Source organism: Agelaius tricolor, unplaced genomic scaffold (assembly GCF_023055355.1).
Source record: "Agelaius tricolor isolate 1412-34295 unplaced genomic scaffold, bAgeTri1.0.p SCAF_6, whole genome shotgun sequence".
NCBI lineage: Eukaryota > Metazoa > Chordata > Aves > Passeriformes > Icteridae > Agelaius > Agelaius tricolor.
This window is the reverse complement of record NW_027269266.1, coordinates 16,337,729-16,362,408: the sequence shown is the minus strand read 5'-3', so window position 1 is coordinate 16,362,408 and position 24,680 is coordinate 16,337,729. Positions and strand designations below refer to the sequence as shown.

The following is a 24,680-nucleotide window of genomic DNA, read 5'->3' as shown; positions in this document are numbered from 1 at the left end:
AGAGAGGACCCTGAGAGGCTCTGAAGGTGTTGGACTCTTACCCAGGCCTCCTTCCTCCCTATGGCCACACACTAGAGCTAAAGCTAAGGGTGGGCAGCTCCCTTGGCCCTTGAATTGAACGTGAACATTCACTGGATGCAGCCTGGACAAAGCCTTCACTACCCTGCTCTGTGAGGAATGGCTCCCAGCTGGGATCTGGGATGGGATCCACTGGTGTAGGGCACTGAATCACATTCCCCATCCCAGACCTTCAGTTCCAAAGGACCCACCAGTGCTACACTGTTCTTCCAGTTCTTCCTGCTGAGACAGTTGGCCCTGTCACCAATCCCTGGTGCAGTGCCCCTGTGCAAGAGGCCAATGCATTTCTCCTACACAGCCAGCCTGCCCCTGCTTTCAGGAAGGTTCAGCCTTCAAGCAGTAAGGATGCAACCCATCAATTCCCTTCCATCCAGGCACAAGCAGCACCTGTGATTAGACAGACATGTACCACTTCAGGTACTCAACCTGACACGTGTGACAGTGTGGCATGTTCAACCTTTGCTCATCCTTAAACATCTTCCTTCAGGTAAACTGGATTTGTAAGAGCATTGTTTTATGTTTCTGGCTGTGAATGGTCTTAGAAACAAACAAACAGACAGTCTTACCAGTCAGCAGTGCTTGTCCTTCTTCCTTTGACCCTGTACAGAAAGGCTGTGTGGAGGGAAGCAGAAGGGGTTGGGAGGTGTGACTATTGCCCCTCACCCTCTGGGGATGTGGGCAGGCTCCAGCGGAGCTCACCCCCAGCAATAAAGGTGTCAAGAGTCCTCCTAAGTCCTTGTTACACTTGCTACTGGATTTTTTTGCCCTGACACCTAAGCTATTTCTCACTCCAAACTGAGCCCATTGTTATTCTTCACAGCCACAGCAGATTTGTAACAGTTCCATATGGATCACATCAGGGAAGCAGATCACACAACTGCAAAGCTCTCTTTTACATACCTGGAAGATTTTTCTCTCCCTCTAGTCTAGAGCAAATACCAACAATACCTTCCTAGCAAATCAGGCAGTGCAAACACTGGATCATTCTCTCTGCTCTCTTCTGGATGCTCTGCATCTCCAAGTGTGACACACTGAACCAGGCATACCATCCCAGGTAAAGTCCTGTAAATCCAGAGTGGAAAAGAAAAGACGATTCTCTCCTCCTCACAGGCTAAACTCTTCCATTACTTGCTTTCTCTTTTAGAAACCGCAGAAATATTCCCATTACCAGTCTATTTTTTTCATGAACAGTACATCTCCATTTGCTCTTATTCTATCCCAGCTCCACCCATTAATTTTCACCAATTCACTTCACCATTTTAGGAGCTTTTCTTTGCAGCCATTTCAACTACCTTGCTTTACACATCTAGTCATCTCTCATTGAGTGTTCTGGATGACTAAAAGCTTTTAAAAGTTTAGTTTTCCTGATACCTCTTGAAAATACCTCACTTGATCTCACTAAGATTCTTCCTTCAAAGTAGCACAGAATTCCTGTTCCACTGATTAGCACCCAGATCACAGCTTGTGAGTATCTTTAACTTCCGGTACAGTTAAGCTGTGAAGTTCTCTGTGAAAAAAAAATAATAATTCAATGCATTATTTTGTATCTGGCTATGTTTCCATAATATCATTATTTCTACCAACTAAGATTTTTTTATATGAGACAAAAAAAAAAGGAAAAAGCTCCAACTGGAAGGGGAACACATGGAACACTGTTATATTCCTTAAATACTTAGCCTTTAAAGCTTTATGGGAATGGGATGAAATGTTGTCAAGTGCTGATCTGACAGAAGGAGCACAATTGCCAGTTACTGGGGAAATCAGCAGTGGGAATAGCAGGAACTTAACAGAGACTTTCAGCTACCAAGTTTCAATTCTGAGTTCAGATACATGATTTTCTGAGTTTTCATTTTGATTTTGTATTAAAGCTAAAACAATTTTTAGAATCCTGGTATTAAATCACAATTTGAATGGTAAATTGTGCTTTAAAAAATGCAAGTCTTTAATGTTTCTTGCACCAGACTCTGATCACTGCTCTGATTTATTGCTGTCATTTACAGCCCATTAAGTACCCTTTGTTCCAGCACTTTAAGCTTTTCACAATTTTGGAAAAGTTATACAAAACAAAATTACAAGTATGGAATAATATAACCCTTATTACCTATTCTTCAAATTGAATCCAGGGTATACAGCCAACCCCCAAATGAGAACTCTTAGCCCAAGACTGTTAGCCATTCTGTACTTAAAAAGCAGTCCTGAAGTACCTTATCTCTTAATTTCTAATTAAAACATGAAGGCCTTTAGTGTTTTCACCCATTTCAACTTTACTGAATCAACCATGCTATCAAATACCACTGCAGGGTTGGCAAAATAAGATATTATATTGCAGACACATATAAATATATGTGGAAGTTAATATTAGAAAGACTACTTATTTCAAAATATTACTAGATATTTCTAAGAATAAGGTATTTATAAGCATACGGTCTTGGATTTAGAGGTACAAGAAAGAAAAGAAAGATATATATTTTGAGTACAGTGTTTCATTACTCTTGTGCTTGCTTAACAGTTTCAGGTCAATTCTATCTTTCAAAACAAATGCAAGTTATTTGTACATCCACTGGATGCAAACCTACCAGATTCAGTATGTGATTATCAGAGGGGGTTTTCCTGCAGCTCTGCTCACTTTTAGACACTGTGATCACACATCTGCATAAGCAGCTCTTCAATACAAATGCACCTTCATTCTTCAACACACAAACCAGGTAAGATGGTATAAGATTTATTAATATTTTCTTTTACTAAGGCACATGACATATAGAAATACTGAGGTACAAAAATGCGGTTTCCTGCATATGAGATTTAAAACCCCATTTTGACAAAGATGAACTACATCTCTTCTTGCTCTCAACATTCAGCTTTTAGCCATTTTTTTCTTTTGTACCAGTTCAACAAGCAACTTGTATCTTGCTATACACTCCTCCTGAAAGGAAACACAAAAGTGTTATTCAAAGGTTGGTATTTTAGTACTCTTTTAACTCTATACATGCTACTTCATTCTAGAAGAAGAGCTGTGTTCTGGGGGTTGTCTAGGGTTTTTTTTTGCTTGGGTCTGGTTTTGTTTGTGGTTTGTTTTTTTTTTGTTGTGGGGTTTTTGTTGGGTTTTTTCTTGGTTGGTTGGTTGTTTTCTTCTTGTTTTAAAGTTGCATACTGAATTTGAGAAGGGATTAGAAAAATGAACTTGCAATTTACATTTCTTAGTGGCTCATTTATTTGTTTGAAGAGCACACAAACCCAGTACTTCTTGACAGTGACTGCAAGAGCAGTTATGGATCAGCCATATTGCAGTGTCTGCTTTGAACAGTTACTCTGGTGTGAGCCACACTGCAGGCAGGTTAAGCTGAGCCTCCAAGGTCACTAACTCAGCACCTGCTGACAGCAGAAACTGCAGAACAGCTCCCAACCCAGAGACACCCAAATCCTTCCCCAGGCACTGGGGAAGCTCCCTCACTGTGCTTGCCACAAATGCTACAGGGCTCTTCTGCAGCTACAATGGCTAAGCAAGCAAACTAAGCTATCACAACTATTAGGAAATCTAGTACACACCATCTATATCAATGACAATTAATGCTATTTTTAAAAATTATACTTACAAAAAGAATATTAGATAGATTATTGAGCATTTAACACTTGCAGATGGATTACTTATTTTGTTTGTTCATTAAGATGGGTTGAGAAAGGCGTTGTGAACATGTAAGCAAAGCAGTTTATCAATGTTTGGTTACTAACTTTGAATCAAAATTAGTTTTAAAATCTAATTTTGTCCTGCAATTCAAGATCTGAAAGGCAGAGGAGAGGTAGGTATTTTAAATGAAACAGGAGTTATTTCAACATTTTCTGTGTTAGACCAAACAAGCTGACATAAATGAAAAAAACATTTTAAATAAAGCAACAAACGTGACAGTGACACTCTTTAGGTCACCTGAGTCTGGACTGAGACCACATAAAGACCACTGAGACCACATATGGACCCTCATTCTTAAGATAATTATAAATTGGTAGCAAATGTGTTTCCCCTTAGTTTATACTATAGTTCTGTCAAAACAAGTCATACCTTGCTTTTTCCAGGAACGCATTTTGCTATTTTATCCCAGCGATCTGAGGTTCCCTTTGAATACTGCTGCAAGGCCATTTCAAGAAGTTTCTGTTGATTTTGAGTCCACGGTTCTTCTGGTGCACGGCTTTTCTCCCTTCTTCTGCTTTCATCATCACTCTCTCCCTCTTGCTCAGTGTTATCAAAATCTTTCTGGCGTCTCCCTCTGCCCTTCTCTTCCTGTACCTCTTTTGTTGCCAGCAGAGCCATTTCAGGTGCTTTGACAATTTTCCGTCTTCGGTGTCTAGTTTCAATTGCTAGGGTCTCCTTTGGATCTGCCTGGATATCCATTTGCTCTGATGTAAGATTGTAGTTCCCCTCCTCCACCTCCTCCTCCCTCTCTCTCTGGGTGATTATGTGATCTGGCAGATTCATGTTGACTTTGTAATTTTTGGAATTGTGTGCCAGCATTTTAAGCTCCGAGAGCCGAATGATACCTGTTAGAAGCACTGCTGTTACAACTCTGAAAAAGCAAACCAACCCACAAACAAGAAGGAGCTGCCCACAAATTAAAGGTTCTCAGAATAGTGCAGAATGGACAAAAAGCTCTTCTGGACTGACAGCTTAAGGAAAAACTGAGAAATCAAGGCATTCACTTGATCATCAAGGTGATGAACTTTGCCAATTAGGGCTTATCTGATCTACAGGAAGTGCTACTAAATTCCCACACTGATAGAAACAAAGAGAGCAAGCTGAACAAATGACCAAACCCCACAATAAATGGAGTAAGAAAGGAATACATCCAGGAGGATGCAGCTAAAGGGAAATGTTCCCTCAGAATCCCAGCAGTTCATTTTTCTCAAAGCAAGGCAAGGTTGCAAAAATCTCTCTGCAGAGCAGACTCTGAAAGGCACAGCTATCACCCAAACCCAGCCATTTTCAGCAGCACACACCTGGTGTATATGTAACAGAATCCTTCACCTGTTTGGCTTTCAGGGTAACCTGCATGAAAACAACAAAAATGAAGGACTATTAAAAATTTAATATTTGGGCTATTGAAGAATTCATTTTTAGCTTACCACAAAACACCTACATTGAAGACACAATAAATATGGTGAGGCTGTTGCTCTTTAGCTGCCTTTGCTCATATGTGGAGTTCAAACTGGCTTAAAGTAACCTTCCAGATTTTGTTCTAAATCATTCCTGGCTCATTAAAATAAAATAAATAATGCTATACATTTCTATTACTATCACCATAAAACACCACAGTTGATACTTAAATTTTATTTTCTTTCCTTGTTAAACCCTAATTTTCTGGCCTAAAAATACCACAAGGATAGGAGGAAAAGAACCAAATGAGTTATCTTCTATACGTTAGTTTTGCAATACTCAACAGAAGAACAGAATGACCCACACAGGTCCAGACGGTGGAGCACACAAGTGGACAGGCATTCAGTCCCCCAATGAAAGGTAACAGTTTGACTGCCAAAGATCAGCAAAGACACCTCCTAAGTCCTGGTACTGCAGCAAAAGTTATTACTGATAGTCCAGAGGATAGAGAGCTGCTTGATTCAACTTCTCCGTGTATAATGAAATCTCTGTCCTGGGAGAAAAATAACACTCATTTTAGCATTTTTGGATATTTTAGAGTAAAAAGTGATTGTTTCAAATTCTGTTCTGTTTGTAAGCAAACCAACAGCCTTTCTCCCAATCCAGAACAAGGAGCTTCCTCATCCCAAATTTCTAGACTTCAGGTAACAAGCCAGGCATCATTTAAGATTAAGAAAGATTCTTTAATTATTATCTTTGTTATAAAATGACCACAGAATTATAGAATGGCTTGGGTTGAAAGGGACCTTAAGGATCATGTGGTTCCAACTCTCCTGCAATGAAGACACCTTCCACTGGACCAACCAAACCTTGAATACTTCCAGGCATCCATGACTTCTCTGGGGAACCTTTTCCAGTGCCCCACCATGTCACAGAAAAAAATCTCTTCCTAATATCTCATCTAAACCTACTTCCTGTCAGTTTAAAGCCATTGCCCCTTGTCCTATCACTACAGGCACTTGCAAAAAATCCCTCTCCAGCCCTCTTGTAGCTCCTTTTAGGTGGCAGCCTACAGCCCCAAATTCAGGTATCACAAAAAAAAAAAAATCTTAAAATGTAGTACTCAAAGAATTATACAATCTTTTCAATTGCTGAAAATGATTTATAAATACTATATATAAATTCCTTATTTTTCTTTTTGATCGTGGGGACTTTATTAAAAAGCCAGAAATTGAAATCCAGTAGTCTGAGCCACTCAAATGAAACTTAAAATGAGAACAGGCAAGGCAGTGAATCAAACTTGCTACTACATGGGATGGGTTCCCTGTGCTCCCTGCTCTCTGAACCTGGGACCTCAGATGTTAACATCCCTTTAGTATAAGGTGTGTGGCAGTGTGCTGCTCAGACCAAAAATAAAAAATACATAACTTACAAAGTCAGGAATTCCTCTGTGTGGGATTTGTGGGATTTAGCCACAATAGGAATCATTTAGCCACAGCACAGACTTCTGCTGTTTTAGCTACCTAATGTTAACAATAACAATTATTCCCTACTCAGAGCAGCACTAGAGAGCAAACCTGCCAGAGGGTTGTAAAGCCATTTCCTGTGAGAAGAATTAAACATTAAGATTCAGGATTTTTGTTCTATGACAAGATTTATAAGTGAGCACCCCAATAGTTAAAATACCTTGGTACCATCTGCTTCTAGTCTGGTCTGTTTGGTTCCTCCCACCCACCTTTCTGCCCACGAAATTGCAGCAGTTTGCTGTAAAAATAGGCTGGTGCTGGATCTCCTTAAGGAAATGACAGCAAGACTTAACAAGGCAAAGTGGTCTATTTTCCCTACAAATTAAGCCTCATTTTCTGGGATGATTAAGTTCAAATGAAAACTCTGAACAATGAAATCCCAACTCTAATTAACCAAAACCTTTATCCAGAGGCAGACATCTGGCACAGAAAACTCCAGTTTCTACTCTTGCAGTACGATAAAGTTTTAATTGTTCAAAGAAAAATGTCAGAATACTGTAATATGAACAGATAATTTTAAGTGGCACTAACAGTTCTGGGACCTCTGTGATCCCAATTTTGAAAGAATAGAAGGGATCTTGCTTGAAAAATATGATCCATTAACAGAAATTGCCTTCCTTAAAAACATTTGTATTCTAAAAATATCTAAAATAATAAAATTAAAATGTTTGTGTTCCATCTTTAGCAGTGTCTCTACAGTACTAATAATTTAAAAGGCTGAGAGGAGCAGAAACCATTCTTGACTGCTGAACAGAATGGATCCCTAGTGGTGTCCTGCTATGCATCTCTTAAATAGAAACCATGTTATATAAACTGGATTATAATAGATTATTTTCAAAAGAGGGAGAAGAATTTGCCATGCAAACAAGTAGCTTTTAGAGCTTCCTGCAATGATGCAGTAGATTCATTGTAAATATGACAAGGCCCTATCTCTGTGGATTGCAGAAAACTGTCTCTAAACCATTTTGCTATCTTTAAAGTAGGAAAAAGAGAGCAGAAAAGATTTCCTGAATAAAACAGAGCAGAATGAATTGCCAGCAAAGACAAGTACCATGAGCTGCTGCCTCAGTGCCAACTGAGCTCAGTTTTCTCTCTGCTGAACCTCTGATGTTTTCAGAGGTCAGCAATTATCATTTTATCTTTCAAGCTGAGACTACACAAGCAACACAAACTTTGCTTTGGAAGAGGTGCAAATCAACTGAATTTCAGTTTCATTTACAAGACAGGTGTCCCCAGATTCAGTTAGTATATGTATCCCATCACAGATATAAATTTTGCTGCATATTACATCTATTTGGACTGAAATCTAAACCATACCTCTCCATTTGACCAGTGAAGGATTTTGGCTTATTCCCAGATCCCAATTGCATTTAATATTTCCCCTTACATGCAGAAAATTCTGGAGTAAGAGTCTTCCCACAGGTTATCTTATGTTGGCCAACTTCACTCATTACAGCTTGGGGCAACCAAGCATTAAGTTACTCCATTCATCACATCTAATATTTCCAAGACTTTATCTTTTGAAGGCTTTAGAATATTTGTTCATGTTTTGATGGACTTTCAATTTGAACATTCACCAGGTAAGCTGGAAATAACAACTGTGTGCATGCTTTAGATACTGAAAATCTACCATTTCAAACATTGAACAAGCACTTTGAGTTGATGTAAGTTTGACAACTCATCAAGCTTCCCACAGCTTTACTATCATCATTTACAGGTTACAGGGGAAGATTATTTGTCTATTATTATTTTTGTCAGCTTTCTTCTTCACACAGCAGTCCTTTTCCAGGTGCTATGTACAGTTCAGGTTTACTCCATCTCTTTTCACTGAGAGTTCAGGTATCACTTATTTAGCCTTCAGATTTGTGTCCATCAGCCAAAGCTGTCATTGGCATTCCAGATGCTGACACAGGGCAAGAATCGTTAACATGTCAGTATTAAACTGCTGAGGATTATTAGGAATCCAGCCTATGGAACATCTGAAATTGTATTGCAATTTGATCTGTTGGAGTTTAATCATTGTTCTTGCCACTCAAATCTGCAGACTCTTCTGTTGCTCATTCCTCCATGCTTTTTGACATCCTTAATATCAATTTAAATTTCCTCTCCAGGGGTGAATAGTGTTATTTACTAGCTAGTTCCTAGCTGATTCATAAAAACTCACTAAGTTATGCAACATAAGTTGCTCCATTCTTTCTCTGTTTAATTACTTATCATAGCTTGCTTATATGATATTATTGCTTTTTCATTAGTTAACAGATAACACACTTGGAAAAACTCATTCAAAGTATGAAGCAGTTGCAGAATACTCTTGTAGTTATTACTGCTATTTGTTCCTACATAATGCTTTAAAATTACAGTTTTCATGTATAATAAATTATGAGTTTTATCCTGACTGTGAGAAGGTGTGCTTTTAGCCTGCTGTTACTGACAACAGCTTTCACCAGAGTATTAGCCAACCCCCTTAAGAAATCCTGGATCTGGGGACACCTTAAATAATAAGGATCAAGACTGTGAAATTGATTTAAAACAGAAGACAGAAGATCTCATATTCCTGTAAGTATTTGTACTGCTGAACAGACACACTGCATTATTTTATAGGAATCAACTTTAAATGTTGTAGTCCACCAGGGATAACAGAAGTCACAAATAAAGTCAGGTAATATCATGCACAGTGAAACAGATTTCCTTAGACAGATAAAGATGACAAAAAAACTGGATGCAAGCAATCAAATTGCTGGAGTAGAAATCAAACTATCTTACTATGGGACGTACAGAAAGAAACCACAGGAACAATTTGCTTCTGAGAACTCCCTTCTGAACTCAGTTTCAATAGCTCTTCAGCTATAAAAAGATTCTATCAAAAGCAAGTGGGATTAGTGCGACGATTTTACGTGATGAAAGCCAGACAGAGCTGGTTTCCTCCTGTACTGCTAACAATTAGTCCAGATCACAAAGACTAGTTGCTACTTAACAAGACACCTAGCAGTAAAAGCATTCCTCATCATGACCATCCAGATGTTAACTCTCTTATTACCCTGGACACCTGCCACCTCTTTCAGATGGCACAATTGATACTTCAGAGATATATAGGGAAAAAAATCAGAATCAGCTTAAAAAACTCTCAGATGCATAGGCAAAAGCAAATTTTGCTATCACATGAATGAGAGGGTACTTTTCGCCCTGCAGGGAAGGCAGACATAAAAAAAGCACAGAACTATGACACACTTAGAGGGAAAACCATGTAAAGTCAGGTACAGTGATCCTACTGGTGCTAAACAGACACACAGAACCCTTTGGCAGAAGATGAAGAGCAATTCCCCATTCCCACAGCAGCAGCCACTGGCCTACCAGCTCAGCTGAGCCCTCCAGCACCACCCCCAGCCCGGCTCTGCAGGGCACACACCAATGTGCCACTGAACCTTCATCATTCTCTGTCTCCTGGGGATCTCCTGGGCAACAACCTACCTTCTATCCTCCTCTAGGAGAGTATTTTGATTAGGATTGCAGCAGAGACTCACAGAAGTACAAACCTCTTGTGTTCTAATGAGATTTTAAGAAAGTAATGTGGGATTTGTAGAGGGAGAAAATCTACATCACTTGGCTTTCCAAACATATATAAACTTCTTGCAAAGAAGGATGGTGTTATGGTGCTGCTGAACACCAGAGAGGCTGGTAACATTTTTGTTACTCCCAGCATCCTCCTGAGCAGAAGTTCTCTAAGTATTTAGTAAAGATGCAATGGTTTCTTAGCATTAACTAACCAATCTGCACTCCCAGTAGCAGTCTTCTGCACCCAGTTATCTTCCTGCATGCTCCCCATCTAGTTATGTCATGAAAAAAATGCCAAGATTTGTGTAATTATGGAAAAAATTATTGTGGAGACAGCCTGTGAGTACTTGAGGTTAAAGTAGAGCTATAAAGCAGTAAGAAATTTCTTGAATCTTTAAGGCTAATTTGAGTTGTAATCACATTTTTTCTTAACAAGGGAAAGCCAGATACAGAAGGATTTTAATGCCTTCGTGGCTTTGACAAAGTAGTAGGTATTTACAGATCTTCCAGAACCACACAGAGTAACTTGCCAAATTTAAAGTTCTCCTCTTATAACCAAAATACTACCTGCTGTGTGAATTTTCTTCCAGCCTAGACCTAAACAGCTTTTCTCGTACTAGTCACAACTGTATCAAGTACTGTTTGACACAAGTCAGACAACAATAATGACTCATTCTTTTATTTCCATGTGACTCAAAATTTGTTGCTTTATACACTGACTTCCCTTTTAGACACTAAAAGAGCTTCTAAAATGGTCTTTCAGTTTTACCAGATTGTGGAAACTTCAAATCCTGAGACATTGAGCCAAATCATTCTCCATTTTCCAAGTATCCTCATTTGCTACTTATAAGACCACTTGAAATAAGTATTTCAAATCAGATGTACCTTTTTTTTGGCACTGCTTGAGACAGCTTAGTAGGGCGTTCCAAACTTTCCCAAAAGTTGGTAATGCAACTAATCTCTAGCCACTGTGTAGGTTAAATTTCATACTAACACAGCAAATGAGTATTTTAAGGATAACATTCTTGAAAGAACTACAAAACATGCTATGAACTTAAATGAATTTGCTTAGAACCAAGAGTTGCTGCCAGCAACAATGCAATTTTATTATGCTTATGGACTTTGAAGCCATGTGTGATTCTGAACTTTGCCACAGCAACAGAAATACCCAAAACAACCATAAGTTTTATTATGAGGCAGTTAAATATGTGGCCCATGAAAAAGGCAAATTTGACCTAAATCAGCAGATGTAGAACTTTCTCCAGTTTAAGTCCCCAGTTAATTTAAAGCAGCAAAAGAATTGTTCCTTTTTTCAGAACACAAGAGGAAGAACTTTGGAATTAGACTTGTGATAATGCTGGAGACTTTATACTGTGCTTGTTTTTTGTCAGTTAAAATCCATGAGAGAGTCTTTAGCTCAACCCTATGGGCACTCATGCAGGAGAGAAGTTTGACTCAAATTCCCACTGCAACAAGTACTTGGACATCTTATTTTGTTACTGATGATGCAAAATGCATTACCTTTCTTGACTGTCAGAAACTTGAATTCTGCAAAGAAATTCAAACCCAGCTCACTGTGAGCTTTGTGAGACATTACATTAATTTACACCACTCTATAAAAAGCTGCAGCATCACTGGCTTAACCCCTTCACAAACCATCTATTTGGACCAAAATTGCTGTCCCACTGCCTTCTGTAAAAAAACTTTTTCCTTTAAGTGAAAGAATGCTCTGGTCATGCTTTATGAGATGAAAATCCATTTTGTTTATAAGGGACATTGCTCTGCCCAATCTTGTAAAAATGGCAGGGACAACTGTAGGCGTGCACAGAATAAAACTACAGTGAGAATTCTGTGAACAGCAACCACCTTTTCCTGCCTCCAAGTATCAAGAGAATCACTCTGGTGTGTCTGTGGGATTAGCCAGGTGTTTTGAAGACTTCACTCTCAGACTGAGGGGTCTGCATGGCCTATGTATTATCTAAACCCCATCTCAGATATTCATAACCTCTCTTGGACCTCGATCTAGGTCTTTATACTTCAATAAGCAACTGGGAGAACTATTGATTACATAAATATATGCAAACTGCTAAGGGTGAGTGTTTCAGAATATCCACAACTGGATTGCGCTGTAACTGAGTTAACACAGACACAGTACACAAAATGAAATATAAAACAGTCTTAGGAAAACAGTTAATCTCCAGAAGCAAAAGACCTAATAAATTCATGAGCTTTTACATATGGACCACTTCTCATATAGATGTTTTCTTGTTAGCAAAGTAATGAGCTTGCCTTTGTCACAAATAAGAAATCTACTTTACAATGGCATATGAAGTGTAATGAGTATGAACTCTCACAGTCAGACTTACAGGCTGAAACTGTTGCTTGGGCATACAAGAGATATCACAAAATATGCACCCACCCCCCCAAACCTTATGCTTTCAGGTCTCATGGTAATTCAGAATGTCTGCCACCTGGCTATTGTTTTGCTGTCTACCTCAGTGTTCTTCTATACAAGCAGCAAATCCCAATCAGTCTGTTTTTGCAACACAAATGCATGAGATTAGTGACTGCAGGAGCAAACAGAATCAGTTTAAATCCTGTAAGACAACTGAATGATATTACTTCACAAGTATGAAATCTGAGATCTCTTTGCCTTTAATTCAAAAAACCTGTACCTAATAATCACATTAAAGTCTGTTTGGCATGCCAGACAGCTTTTACTTCCTCTATTATTTTTACAATTTGAACGTCCTTTGTAGTTACTGAAATTAATTTATGCCTTTCAGCAAATATTTTTTTTTTAACTTTTTATCTATAAAGGTTGGTATTGTCAAGTACAATATACTTCTATAATTTCACATCTAAGTGCTTTTCCTCAATTTTTAAATTCAGCAAAAGCTGACAATCATTACTACAAATCTTCATAAGGCTTAGCATTTGTCAAATTAAACAATATCATTTTTGCAGAAATAATAGTATTGCAACTCCACTCCATTCATTATTTATACTATGTTGTAGAGTGTTCACAGTGCTTAGGAAATTCAAACATAACTTTTTTATTTTGTTTTAAAAGGTCAATTATTTCCTTAAGTATTGGCAGACAGGAATGAGAACTAACCCTGGGGCAACAAATTCAGCAAGGAAAATGGGTCAAAGAACAGATGTTTGGAGGATGACAGAGAGCAGTGGTACAGGTAACCAGGTCAGCAGGCAGGAATCCTGATTAGAGTTAACTGAACTCCATTTCCCTTTCATAATCAAAATACTTGAAAACCTAATTTACAAGAACAGTCAATTGCAATAAAAATGACTTAAAAAGCTGCAGAAGCTTTCAGTTGTGAAAGCAATAAGATTTCATTATACTAAGCCAGCTGAAAACCATCTTCATAGGAAAAGATTGCTAAATTCCCTATATGCACATACTGAAGTGACAATTAGCAATTTAAATCATTAAACATACTGATAAAGTGAGCACAACTTAACCTCATCTATTTTGGGATGATCATTCACTGGCTGTTAAAAGATGTCTTCCCAAAGAGAGACAAGATAAACATTCACCATGCCAGAAGTGAAGTAGAAACCCTTCCTCCAGTATGTCAGTACCACAGCCTCAAGCCTGCCCTTGCTCTGAGGTGAAAAGCACAGGAATATGCTGCAAAGACATTTATTCTGGTATCACATGAGGCAGCATAAACAGAAACAGGGGAGCTGAATGAGCTCAGGGGCACTACAGCATGGCTGTAGCTGTTTATTGCTGGAGTTTGGCTGGCACTTTCCCAGCAGCCTGCATCACTTGTAGGGTGGATGTACTTGTTTGCACAGGGAATCTGCTAGACATACCCATATAATGGGCCTTACAGTAATCCTTATTTGGGCTGTGCTTTGGGAAATAACAATTAACAAACTAAATGTCTACAAAACACTAACCTGAATAGCAGTAGACAAGAAAAACATTGAAGGAACACTATTAGGAATTCCTGAATTAAGTAAGTCAAGCTAAGGTATATGCAGTGATTACTGGCCAACCTTGGTGACTATCTGGCTTTAATTCTACATTTTTAAAAGCAAATTCACACATGCTTCCAATTGTAGGGAAGGTTTTTTTACTCCCTTTTCCTCCCAGATAGCTTGCACTTGCTAGTGTAATCACAGACCATAGGAAGAGAAGGACCTAACCTCAGGCAGAACCACTGCATTGATGTTGTTTCTTGCAGATGTTTCTGTAACCCACTCTTAAAAGGCCCACAAATATGGAGACTCAACAAATATGGAGCAGCTTATTCCACTGTTTTATCACCTCCATTGTAATTCTTTGTCCTTCAGTGTCTAACTGCAGCCTCTGATTAAATTTGAGGCAAAAACTTGCCCTGTAAGACTACTACAGTGGACAAGACCCTTCCTCATTATGGTTTTCTTTTTATGCAGTTGAATACTTACATTCTCAGTTAATTTTTTTTTTTTTAAGTTCAACAACATGAATTCCTTCACAATCTTCCCTTGTAGATAACATTTTAGGAACATATTATTCTCATCTGGACTCTTGCTATCAAACCACATGTTTAAGTGCAATACTGAAAACTAGACACAAACTAAGGATGCAGTAAGTTAAAGCAACACCATGAAGCTGTAAAGTTCAAAAAAGTCAAGAACACTCTCCTCAAGTCACTGCTTTCCACTGCCTAAAAATTGCTAGTGGAAACACAGTAGGACGTAGTAGGAATTTATTTCTTAAAAAAAAAGGAATAAATTTAAGACAGAATTTATTTGGGGTGATTAGAGGGACTGAATTTCACTGATGCTCTTCCAATATACATGAATGGTTTCAGTTTATTCTTTAAAAAGTTTTGAGATTTTTTTGTAACTTTTTTTTTTCTGAGGAAGAAAGCTTTGAGACAGAAGCAACAATGGAGACAGCATTTTGGACTGGATTACTCTGAGCTATCTTTAGGAATACCTATTTAGCTAATCTACTATTAAATAAGGTCTGAATGCATAAAATCACTCAGAAGCAAGCACACTGTACCTTATCAATCCTTTCTATCATAATTCTCTAACTGTGAAAGGAAAATTGAGCCTTACTGCTCTTGATGCTTTGCAGGAGAAGAAAGAAGCAGACACTAATCTCAAATTCTTACAAAGTATTTCCTGTACTAGAAAATGTTAGAAAACCAAATTCAAATTCATCCTTGAATGTTTTTCAGGACATAGTACTTTTGCTAGCTAATACATACTTCAAACCCTCTCTGGTTGGCTCCTGTTAAACCAGCTGTAAGCAAGGCATCCCCAACCTCTGCTACACAAGCTGTTTCAAAGCAGCACCTTGTACACCAGAACTTATCCCCTTGCCCTGCTCCCAGCAGACACAGGGAGCAGCTGTTTGGGCAGCAGATGCTGCCTGCACGTGCAAGCACCTTTTTACTGCGCACAAAGTTAACAACCCAGAAGTTTCTCCTGCAGCTTTACCATAACATTTTTTATCTAATTATGGTGATGCCCAAACAAAATATGAGTCTTTGCTGTGAATTTAGATTCTATGTAATCTTCAAGAAATATAAAGGATAAGTTCTACTTCTTATTGAATATTGAAATCTTACTGAATAGATATATCTGAAGTAGTTTCCAGTTTCACCATTTCTAGTACTGATGCAGTAACAATCTGAGGCCCAAAGAAGTTCCCATGAAGCTTTTGTTTAAAACATTCATTTTGTAAAATACTCGTTTCTGTTTCCTCATAATACCTAATTGCTGCAATTCTGTGTAATGCAGTGATAAAAGTAGCAGAAACTCTAATAATTAGTTTGTGTCAGGAAAGTGACGTAGCACTAGCAGCAGTTGAAAATTTTTAGAGAAGTAAAAACTTGTGTGGATAATAATTACATTAACCATATAGTTGGAGGTTACTAGAAGTAAAAAGGATTACACTCAGACCTTCCTCCACACATAAAAATCCTGGAAATTCCTTTTTTCATACAAGAAAATGACAGCTCTTAGAACAATCACATGTCCTTCATTTCTCTTTCCTACTCACTGAAACAAAACAGCAAGTTGCTGACGACCTCTCATTTAATGGAAGAAACAAGTTTGATTTTTTCTTTCCAGTACTGGATGTGTCCAAGTACAACGGCCAAATATATTATGCAAAGGATTCTTAATACACCCAAGTCAAGGAATAAAGCAGGCAGTGGATGCAAAAGGCAATCTGAGGATAGTGTTAGTTTTGTGATGGATGTATGAAGAATCATTCCACATGTCTGTACTATCTGTATCAAGATAATCAAATTTTCCAAACCCATCTCAAAAGCTCTTTGCCATGAACACTGTATACTACCAACATATGTGAAATATTTTTGCTGTTAAGATCAGTAACATGTAGCATCTTTTTAATAAATTTCAGTATTAGTAGTATTATGATAAAGTTTATTATTATTATTATTAAAATTTAGTATTATTCAGTTTAGTCAGTTCAGTAGCATGAATACTTCAAGTATGAACACAATAAACCTTAAAGACCCTAATTTAATTTGATTAGCAAGTTGGTTACTTCTTGTTTATGTACACTATTTTGCAAATAATGTATTGTTCTAAAATTAGAATAGTGCAAAAGACTTATTTTTTTAGTATATGTATCAGAACAGTATAGGTGCATTAAAACTTGAAAACTAAGTTCTCAAAATATCTTTTTGTGATTATATTAACAATGAAAAAAAATTAAGAAGTACACAAATTTCCCAGAGGGATATAATATTTCACTGTAGTCAGTGGCTTTGTTTTCCATTATTTAAGATAATTCCTGAAGCATGATAAATAAAGAACATCTAATCTCAAAATGTACATGAACAGATTTAAATGTTATTCTCATTAACCCCTACAGAGCCTATAAAACAGGGTCAGCTGAAAGGGCTTTCAAATGGTCCTAAGTAGACACTACAACATGTTCTAGTGATCTATTGCTTGAAAAGGCAAAGTCTTTTACAGCCTACCCCTAAGGGTTTTAAGATCATAACACTTAAAAAACGTAAGTACAAGCTTTGGTATCTGGTATATACTATAAAATATGGATTAACAAAGACATTATTTTACATAATATAATTTTAAAGCATGCTATAATACTGAAAAAGGCACTGAAATTGTATCATGCATATTACATAGTTTTAAAATTTGTAAAGATATTTCTGCTTAATTAATGGAAACCACCTGTCAAAACACCATTAGCTAATATGCATTTTTTAAGGACTGGCTTGAAACAGAGATGTAATCTTTAACCAAGTCACACAAACATTCACTTGCAGTGAAAGAAGGTTACTACAAAACCTGCAGTTCATTGTTTTTCTGTTATTGGGTTACAGTAGCTGAAGTTTGTAAGCACCAGAATCCCCCATCCAGCTGATCAGTTACAGCTGTTAATTGTGGAGGGTGATACTGGCTGACATCTGCTTCTTGCAAGGTTAGTTAATGGTTCACTTCCAGGTCCTAAAAGGATTGTAGCTTCTCTCAAAAGACAATGTCAGCCCCCATATCTGCCTTCTACACTGCCTGTCTTGTTCTGGTTTGTCATCCTCTACACAATGCAAATCTGAGTGCACTCACATCTGCCACTGATCGACCCAATTCGTGAGCAATCTTTTCCCATCGACCGGGGGTCCCCCCTGGGAACTTAACCATACTTCTTGTCAGCTGGCTCAGGTCCTCCTCTGTCCATTCAGGTGCCTGTAAAACATTTGTAAAACATTCATTACACTGGAATATTGGACATTTATTTGCAAGGTAATATATGGACAAAAAAAAAATCTTTAAACAAATTAATCTAATAAGGTAAAGAAAAAATAAATCTGGGTATCTTCTCTGTGTCTTGTTGCTGAAAATAGATAAAAACAAAAGTAAGTACTGACCAACAGTAAGACACTAAAAATTCTGAACACTCAAAAATTGCACTTTGTCTATTATGTAGAATAACACATTTAATTTCTATTATTTAATACAACATACATAACACTACAAAATGCAGTAAAGATAATACTCAACAATACTTTTATTAGATTATGAGGTTATGCAAAAATTAGATGAGCCCAAGTCCAATAAGAACTTAATCTCACTACTGCCATAAAAGCCAAAAACTGTTTCTGCAAATCCATGAGCAACAAAAGGAGAGCTAAGGAGAATCACCATCTTTTACTAGACATAGGCAGAAACAATGACACAGGATGAGGAAAAGGTTGAGGTACTTCATACTTCCCCTTTGCCTCAGCCTTTAAGGGAAAGATCCACTGGTCTCCATGTACCCAGTCCCTGACCTGGAAGACAGAACACAGTGAAGCCCCCATAATCCAAGGAAAAATGGCCAGTGACCTGACACACACAAGTCCATGGGGCTGGATGGGATCCAACCACAGGAACTGAGGGAGCTGAACAAAGTGCTCACTGAGTCCCTTTCAAATATTTACCAGCAAACCCAGCTGACTGGAGAGGTCTCAGTTCACAACAGCTTTCCAAATGCAACACCCATTGAGAAGAGGAGTTAGAAAGAAGATCCAGGGAAGTACAGGTCTGTCAGTCTGACCTTGGTGCCAGGGAAGGCCATGGAGCAGATCCTCTTGAGTGCCATCATATGTGCAGGACAGCCAGGGGATCAGGCCCAGCCAGCCCAGGTTTGTGAAAGGCAGGTCCTGCTTGCCTGACCTGGTCTCCTTTTCTGTGATAAGATGACCACTTAGTGGATGGGTGAAAGGCTGTGGATGTGCCTACCTGGACTTCAGGAAAGCCTTGGCCACCACTGCCCACAGCATCTCCTGCAGGAACTGGCTGCTCATGGCTTGCCTGGGGCTCCGTTGCATGGGTGTGAAGCTGTTGGCACGGCCGGGCCCAGAGGCTGCTGGTGAATGGAATTGCAGCCAGCAGCGCTGCCCAGGGCTCAGTGCTGGCACAGCTCTGTTCAATGTCTTTATCAATGACCCACATGAGGGGATCCAGGGCACCCTCAGGCAGCCTGCAGACACAGCGAGCTGGGTGGGAGTGTTGAGCTGCTGGAGGGCAGGAAGGCTCTGCAGGGGCATCTGCACAGGCTGCACTGATGGGGAGAGCCCAGAGCTCTGAGGTCCAACAAGGCCGAGTGCCTGGGCCTGCTCCTGCCCTTGCTCACAACAACCCCTGCAGCTACAGCCTGGGGCAGAGTGGCTGCAAAGATGCCTGGAGGGAAAGGTGCTGGGGGTGCTGCTCAACAGCAGCTGAACATGAGCCACAGAGTGCCCAGGTGGCCAAGAGGCCAATGGCATCCTGGCCTGGCTCAGCTATGGAGTGGCAGCAGGACCAGGGCAGAGAACATCCCCCTGATCATCCTCACTCAGCACTGGTGAGGCCACACCTTGAATTCTGGGTTCAGTTCTGTGCCCCTCACTACAAGAAGGACATTGAGGTGCTGGAGAGAGTCCAGAGAAGGGCAATGGAGCTGGGGAAGGGTCTGCAGCACAAGTCTGATGAGGAGCAGCTGAGGGAGCTGGGGATGTTTAGCCTGGAGAAAGGGAGGCTCAGAGGAGATCTTATTGCTCTCTACAGCTCCCTGAGATAGGAAGCTGTGGCGAGGTGGGGACTGATCTCTTTCCCAGCTAATAAGATCTAGGACAAGAGGAAATGGCCTCAAGTAGTGCCAGGGGAGTTTTAGATTACATATCAGGAAAAGTTTCTTCAGCAAAAGTGTTTTTGAGCATTGCAACAGGCTGCCCAGGGAAGTGGTGGAATTGCCATCCCTGCAGGTATTTAAAAGACCGTGTGTGGATGTGACACTTGGTGGGCTTCATAGAGCTGGATTAATGGTTAGAGTCAATGATCTGAACAGCCCTTCCCAACCTAAATGACTCCATGATTAAATCACAGTTTAAGACACAAGATTTTAAACATTTACTTAATTGCCTATCTAATATTTTTTCAGTAAAGACACAAAGAGTATCTCCATTTTGACATATTAAAAAAGCCTCTAAATGAAACAGTCATCTTAGCTTGTCATTGTTACCATCCTGTCTTTTTGCACTCTAGCATGAACCAGGAATGAAATCTGTTGACTCTAATGTTCCATCAAGACGATTAAACAACATCCCTCCCCCTCCCTAAAATGCAGTTATGCCACAAAACCAGACCGGATGCTTCCCCTACTCAATAACCAAAAGATATAAAAATGTTTTACTCTAACTACATGCCAAGCTGTTAACAATGACTGTCTTCATAACGGCCAAATAAAAGTGAACAAAGCAAGGAACACACAATTAGAGCAGTTTAAGGCATGAAATCGCGTTTGCCTCAGAAGGCAAAACGCAGTAACCGTCTTTGACGTTTGCAGCATCTTTGGCAACGACTGCAGAGCCAAATCTTTGTTATCATCAGTGGCTTGCTATTTTATTTAATTTTAAGGAATTCTTTATGACATACCTCTTCTAATCACCATTTCTGATAATGAACAGGCACATATCAAGCGGTTTGCATTACAGAGCCATCAGCACAGAACAACAGTCAGAGGTGAGTGACCCCAGGGACCATCTCCACAACTACAGCAAAGCTTCTCCCTGACACTAATCCTGCCTGTCATTCTCCCACTGTGCTCTAACCACACTGACATCCGCCCGCTGCACTGCAAGCTTAACGGGGCCCTTCCTGACTTTTTACTGTCTCCCCCAATCAATGGTTCAAGCGTGCTCTTTTCACCATGTCCAAATGGCAGCTTCACTCATAATCAAAGTGCATTGCTCCCGTTAAAGGGCTTCCCGAAAGGCTTCACCATTTGCATTCATTTGCAAAGCAAACTACTTTTATTCACTTTGTTCTGCTATCAAGAGTGTTCCCTGAAGCAGATAAATTGGCATAAATACAACCTGCCACTTAAAAGACAGTAAATAATAGCCAATAGTAGCAAGGATTTTATCAATCGTCCTGGTTTGGATCCATGTAGTCCTTTATTCAATGCTGAAAGCCTCAAACATTCATAGTTTTTAATACAAGAATAAAATGAATTATCTCTGATGATTCAAACACAAGACGCTTAAGTAACGTGTGTGTGTGTGTGTGTGTGTGTGTTGTGTGTGTTGTGTGTGTGTGTGTGAGAGAGATCTCACACATACATTGCTTGCATTATACAATTACACCCTAGCCTACAGAAGAAATGACATACATGGAAAAATCTCCACATTACAAAATAGCCTGATTATTTTTACTAGTTTAAACATGTCAATATACTATATACCTTTATTACATTATATTCCATATAGACATTTTAAATTAAAATATTTCTCAGGGATTTTTGTAAAGAAAGATATCTAGTGCTGAATGTTCTACTTATAAAAAATTTTATCACTGTAATCTAAATAATGAATTCTCCTAAGGAGTTCTGGTTAAAAGCCTTTTGTTTAAAAATCAAATTTCATACTTCAAAATTAGGGTTAATATGTGGTTTTACCGTAATTTTCTATTTAATTTGTACTAAAACTTGGTGGTTTGTTTGTTTGTGGTGTATTTATAATAGATTCACAGCTACATTCACAGCTACATTCACAGCTAGTCTCTCTTACCATATCCAAAGCATATCTAAACAATTACACATGGAAATCAAGATGATCTTTTCAGTGATATACAGATGTCGGAAGCTTTCTGCTAAGTTTTATTTTCAGACTTTTCTGTAAGCTTTGATTTGTGCTCACAGTTTTACTAACCACTTGTAAATATGACAGAACTCTTGAGGTTATCTTCCTAAATAATGGACAAAACTACAATCATTTGGCAGATCTGTAGTTAATTACATAGCTAATTCAGGGCACATGAATTCATTAGCTACATTAAAATATCAACTTCTTAATCTTATTTCAAGCTGACAATAATTTTAGAATGTGAAGATCTAAAACATTTATAAATTTGGAAAACCTCTGAAAAAGTTTTTTGTTTTTTTTTTTTAGAAAATCCACTCTCAACAGCAAAAGCTGTAAAGGAGCTTTTGTGAATTTGCAATTCCTCAGCAACAGTTAATTGTGTCTTTAGATGCAACAGCGCCTACTGTGATCCAAGTACTACAAGCAGCTACGAGGGTGGTCATGGTGTGAATGTATTCTCCCTGTTCTAATCTGTAGCCAACTGTAACTGCAAGAGTCAAATGAATGCATAAACATACTGCTTTGTCACCTAAAACCATGTGTGTCCAATATTACTGAAACACTGGGCCAAAATTCATCTCTACAGTAAAGCAATGGAAGACACCACATGGTGAGGGGACAGCTGTTGTTACTACACAAGCATTCAGATTTTGCATCCAAAAAGCCCCATTCTGGGATTAATTCCCCATACTGAATACAAAATTAAAAGTACAGAGTTATGGTCTAAAGTCTTTAAAATGAAAATAAGCTACAAGTGTAGATACAAAAAAATTCATAGCATTCCCATAAATAATAATCCTTTAGCATGATTTATTGTACATAGCTGGCAATATTGAGGGATTAGTTCACCCAAACCGCCATGCACTTTCTATAGAAAAGAAATATGAATGTGGTTTATTGTTCAGCATCACTCTTACATGGGCATCTGCACTTGGCAATTCCATCCCACCTCTTTCAGCATGACAGCTTTAACACTATTAGGATTTTTTAAAATATGAGCAACACTATTTTCAATTACATTAAAAGCAAGTTTTTAGACAACAAAGCATTTCTTGTCAAGATAAGTCTGACTCATTTAATCCTGTTAATAAGTATAAAACTACATATGCTTTTATTGATAAAATGGGGAAGTGGCTGGTATTTGAGAGTTTTAAAGGAAACTTTCAGAGTCATTTACAGTACCTTGACATTGAAATAATTTGATTTTTCTACATGAAATTTTAGCTTTAAATAATTTCTTCCTGTCATCAATATACTGTATATTCTGTATAATTAAAAAAAATATATACACTGTATAATTAAAATCACTGTTGTATGGAAGTTTGGCTAAAGCTTCAATCTACTTAGAACCTTGCGCTACAATTCATTTAATTTTGGTGATTCACTGATTTTGAGCACATCTAGTCCCAGATCTTGCAAATAAAGTGTGTGGCAGCATCTGTTTAAAAATACCTGTACAAATATTTTTAGACCAAGGGTCCTAGTAAAACTGTGGACAATTCTGCAAATCAGAAAACATTTAACCTACAAGACAGTGGTGTTTAGGTTCAGTAACTAAGGAACAGAACGTGAAAGTTTTCAGATTTAATTTTTTGCTCATAATGTCTTATTTTTATTACAATAATCTTCTACATTGTCACAATCTCTTGCTTTACCTACAAGAAGTCTGAAGTCAGTCTTGTTTTATCTAGTCTAATACACATTTGGCATTGTGATCTTGCTGTTGCTGAACACAAAGGGTCTTGCTCCAGTTCTAAAGATCTCTTGTGAAACTCTCAAGATCAGCTAAAGGGTATTAATCATCTGAACTCATCATATTCAAAGCCACATGTTCATATATAACCCTTTGGTCCTTCAAGGCTCTTACTCACATCCAACTTTCACTAGTACTGTTTTTATTAGGTGAGCCAACAAAAACAAAGACAGCTATGCTGTTTCAGAGCAATGGTCAGAGCAGGTCAGTAAGCACATCATTTGTGCTCAGGGAGTGCAGCAGCAAAAAACTTTGTGATAACAAGAAAGATTATGTTTATCATTCATTCTTTTCAGTCCCACCCTGCTCTGAAAAAACATGGACCATATGCACATACAGGAGTTAGATGAAGGCAAGCATATAGGTTACCTTCCATCCCCCTAATATTCTCCCACCTCCAGTTATTTTCATCTCAAGCAACTTCTCTAGCCTGATTTATTTTATCTATTTAGATTTTATTTATCTCAATTAATCTGTTTTTCCATTTTTTCCAGTTACCCATGAACCTATGTAAACTTTCTGGATTTGCAACATCATGTTCATGAGGAGCTGCACATATCTGCTACTCACTATACAAGAATTCAGCTTATTTTGTGTTTGAACCTGGCTCCCATCAGCTTTGATGACATCCGGCTCTTGGCTTTCAGAGAGTCACCTCCAAATAGTCTGCATCTAGTGACTTCCATGTCACTTACAAATTTGTTCAAAACACCCCCCAAGAGTATTTCCCTGTAAGTTTTCTCTTTCTGGCTCAAGAGCTCTGATCTACTCAGCTATAAAGCCATGTTACACATAATAGTTCCCATGATGTGTTTTTCTAAACCACCTGGAATTCCATTGTAACCAACCTCTTTAAAAGAGGTATCAAACTGCACAGAGCAGGATTAATCATAAGTTAACACTGAAATAAGGATTCCTCTGTTTTGCTCTCTATTCTTTTCTTAATAATTTCTAACGATTTGTATGGGTTTTTGGCATGATCCTGAGCTGATATTCTCAATGAAGCCAGCACTGATAACTCCTTAAGGATCAAGGTCAGCTCAGAGCTCATTATCTTGCACATG

General features: G+C 38.4%; 1 protein-coding gene across 1 annotated transcript in view; it reads right to left on the bottom strand.

Moving 5' to 3' along the window:
* Nucleotides 1-2,784: 2,784 nt before the first annotated feature.
* Nucleotides 2,785-24,680, bottom strand: part of DNAJC1 (DnaJ heat shock protein family (Hsp40) member C1) — a 107,292-nt gene continuing 85,396 nt past the window's right edge. The window contains exons 9-12 of the mRNA XM_071428841.1: nucleotides 17,827-17,946; nucleotides 5,065-5,113; nucleotides 4,133-4,608; nucleotides 2,785-3,001 (exon numbers count right to left, since the gene is read on the bottom strand). Coding sequence (XP_071284942.1) covers nucleotides 2,933-3,001; nucleotides 4,133-4,608; nucleotides 5,065-5,113; nucleotides 17,827-17,946 — 714 coding nt within the window. The 3' untranslated portion in view covers nucleotides 2,785-2,932. The remainder of the gene's footprint in view (nucleotides 3,002-4,132; nucleotides 4,609-5,064; nucleotides 5,114-17,826; nucleotides 17,947-24,680) is intronic.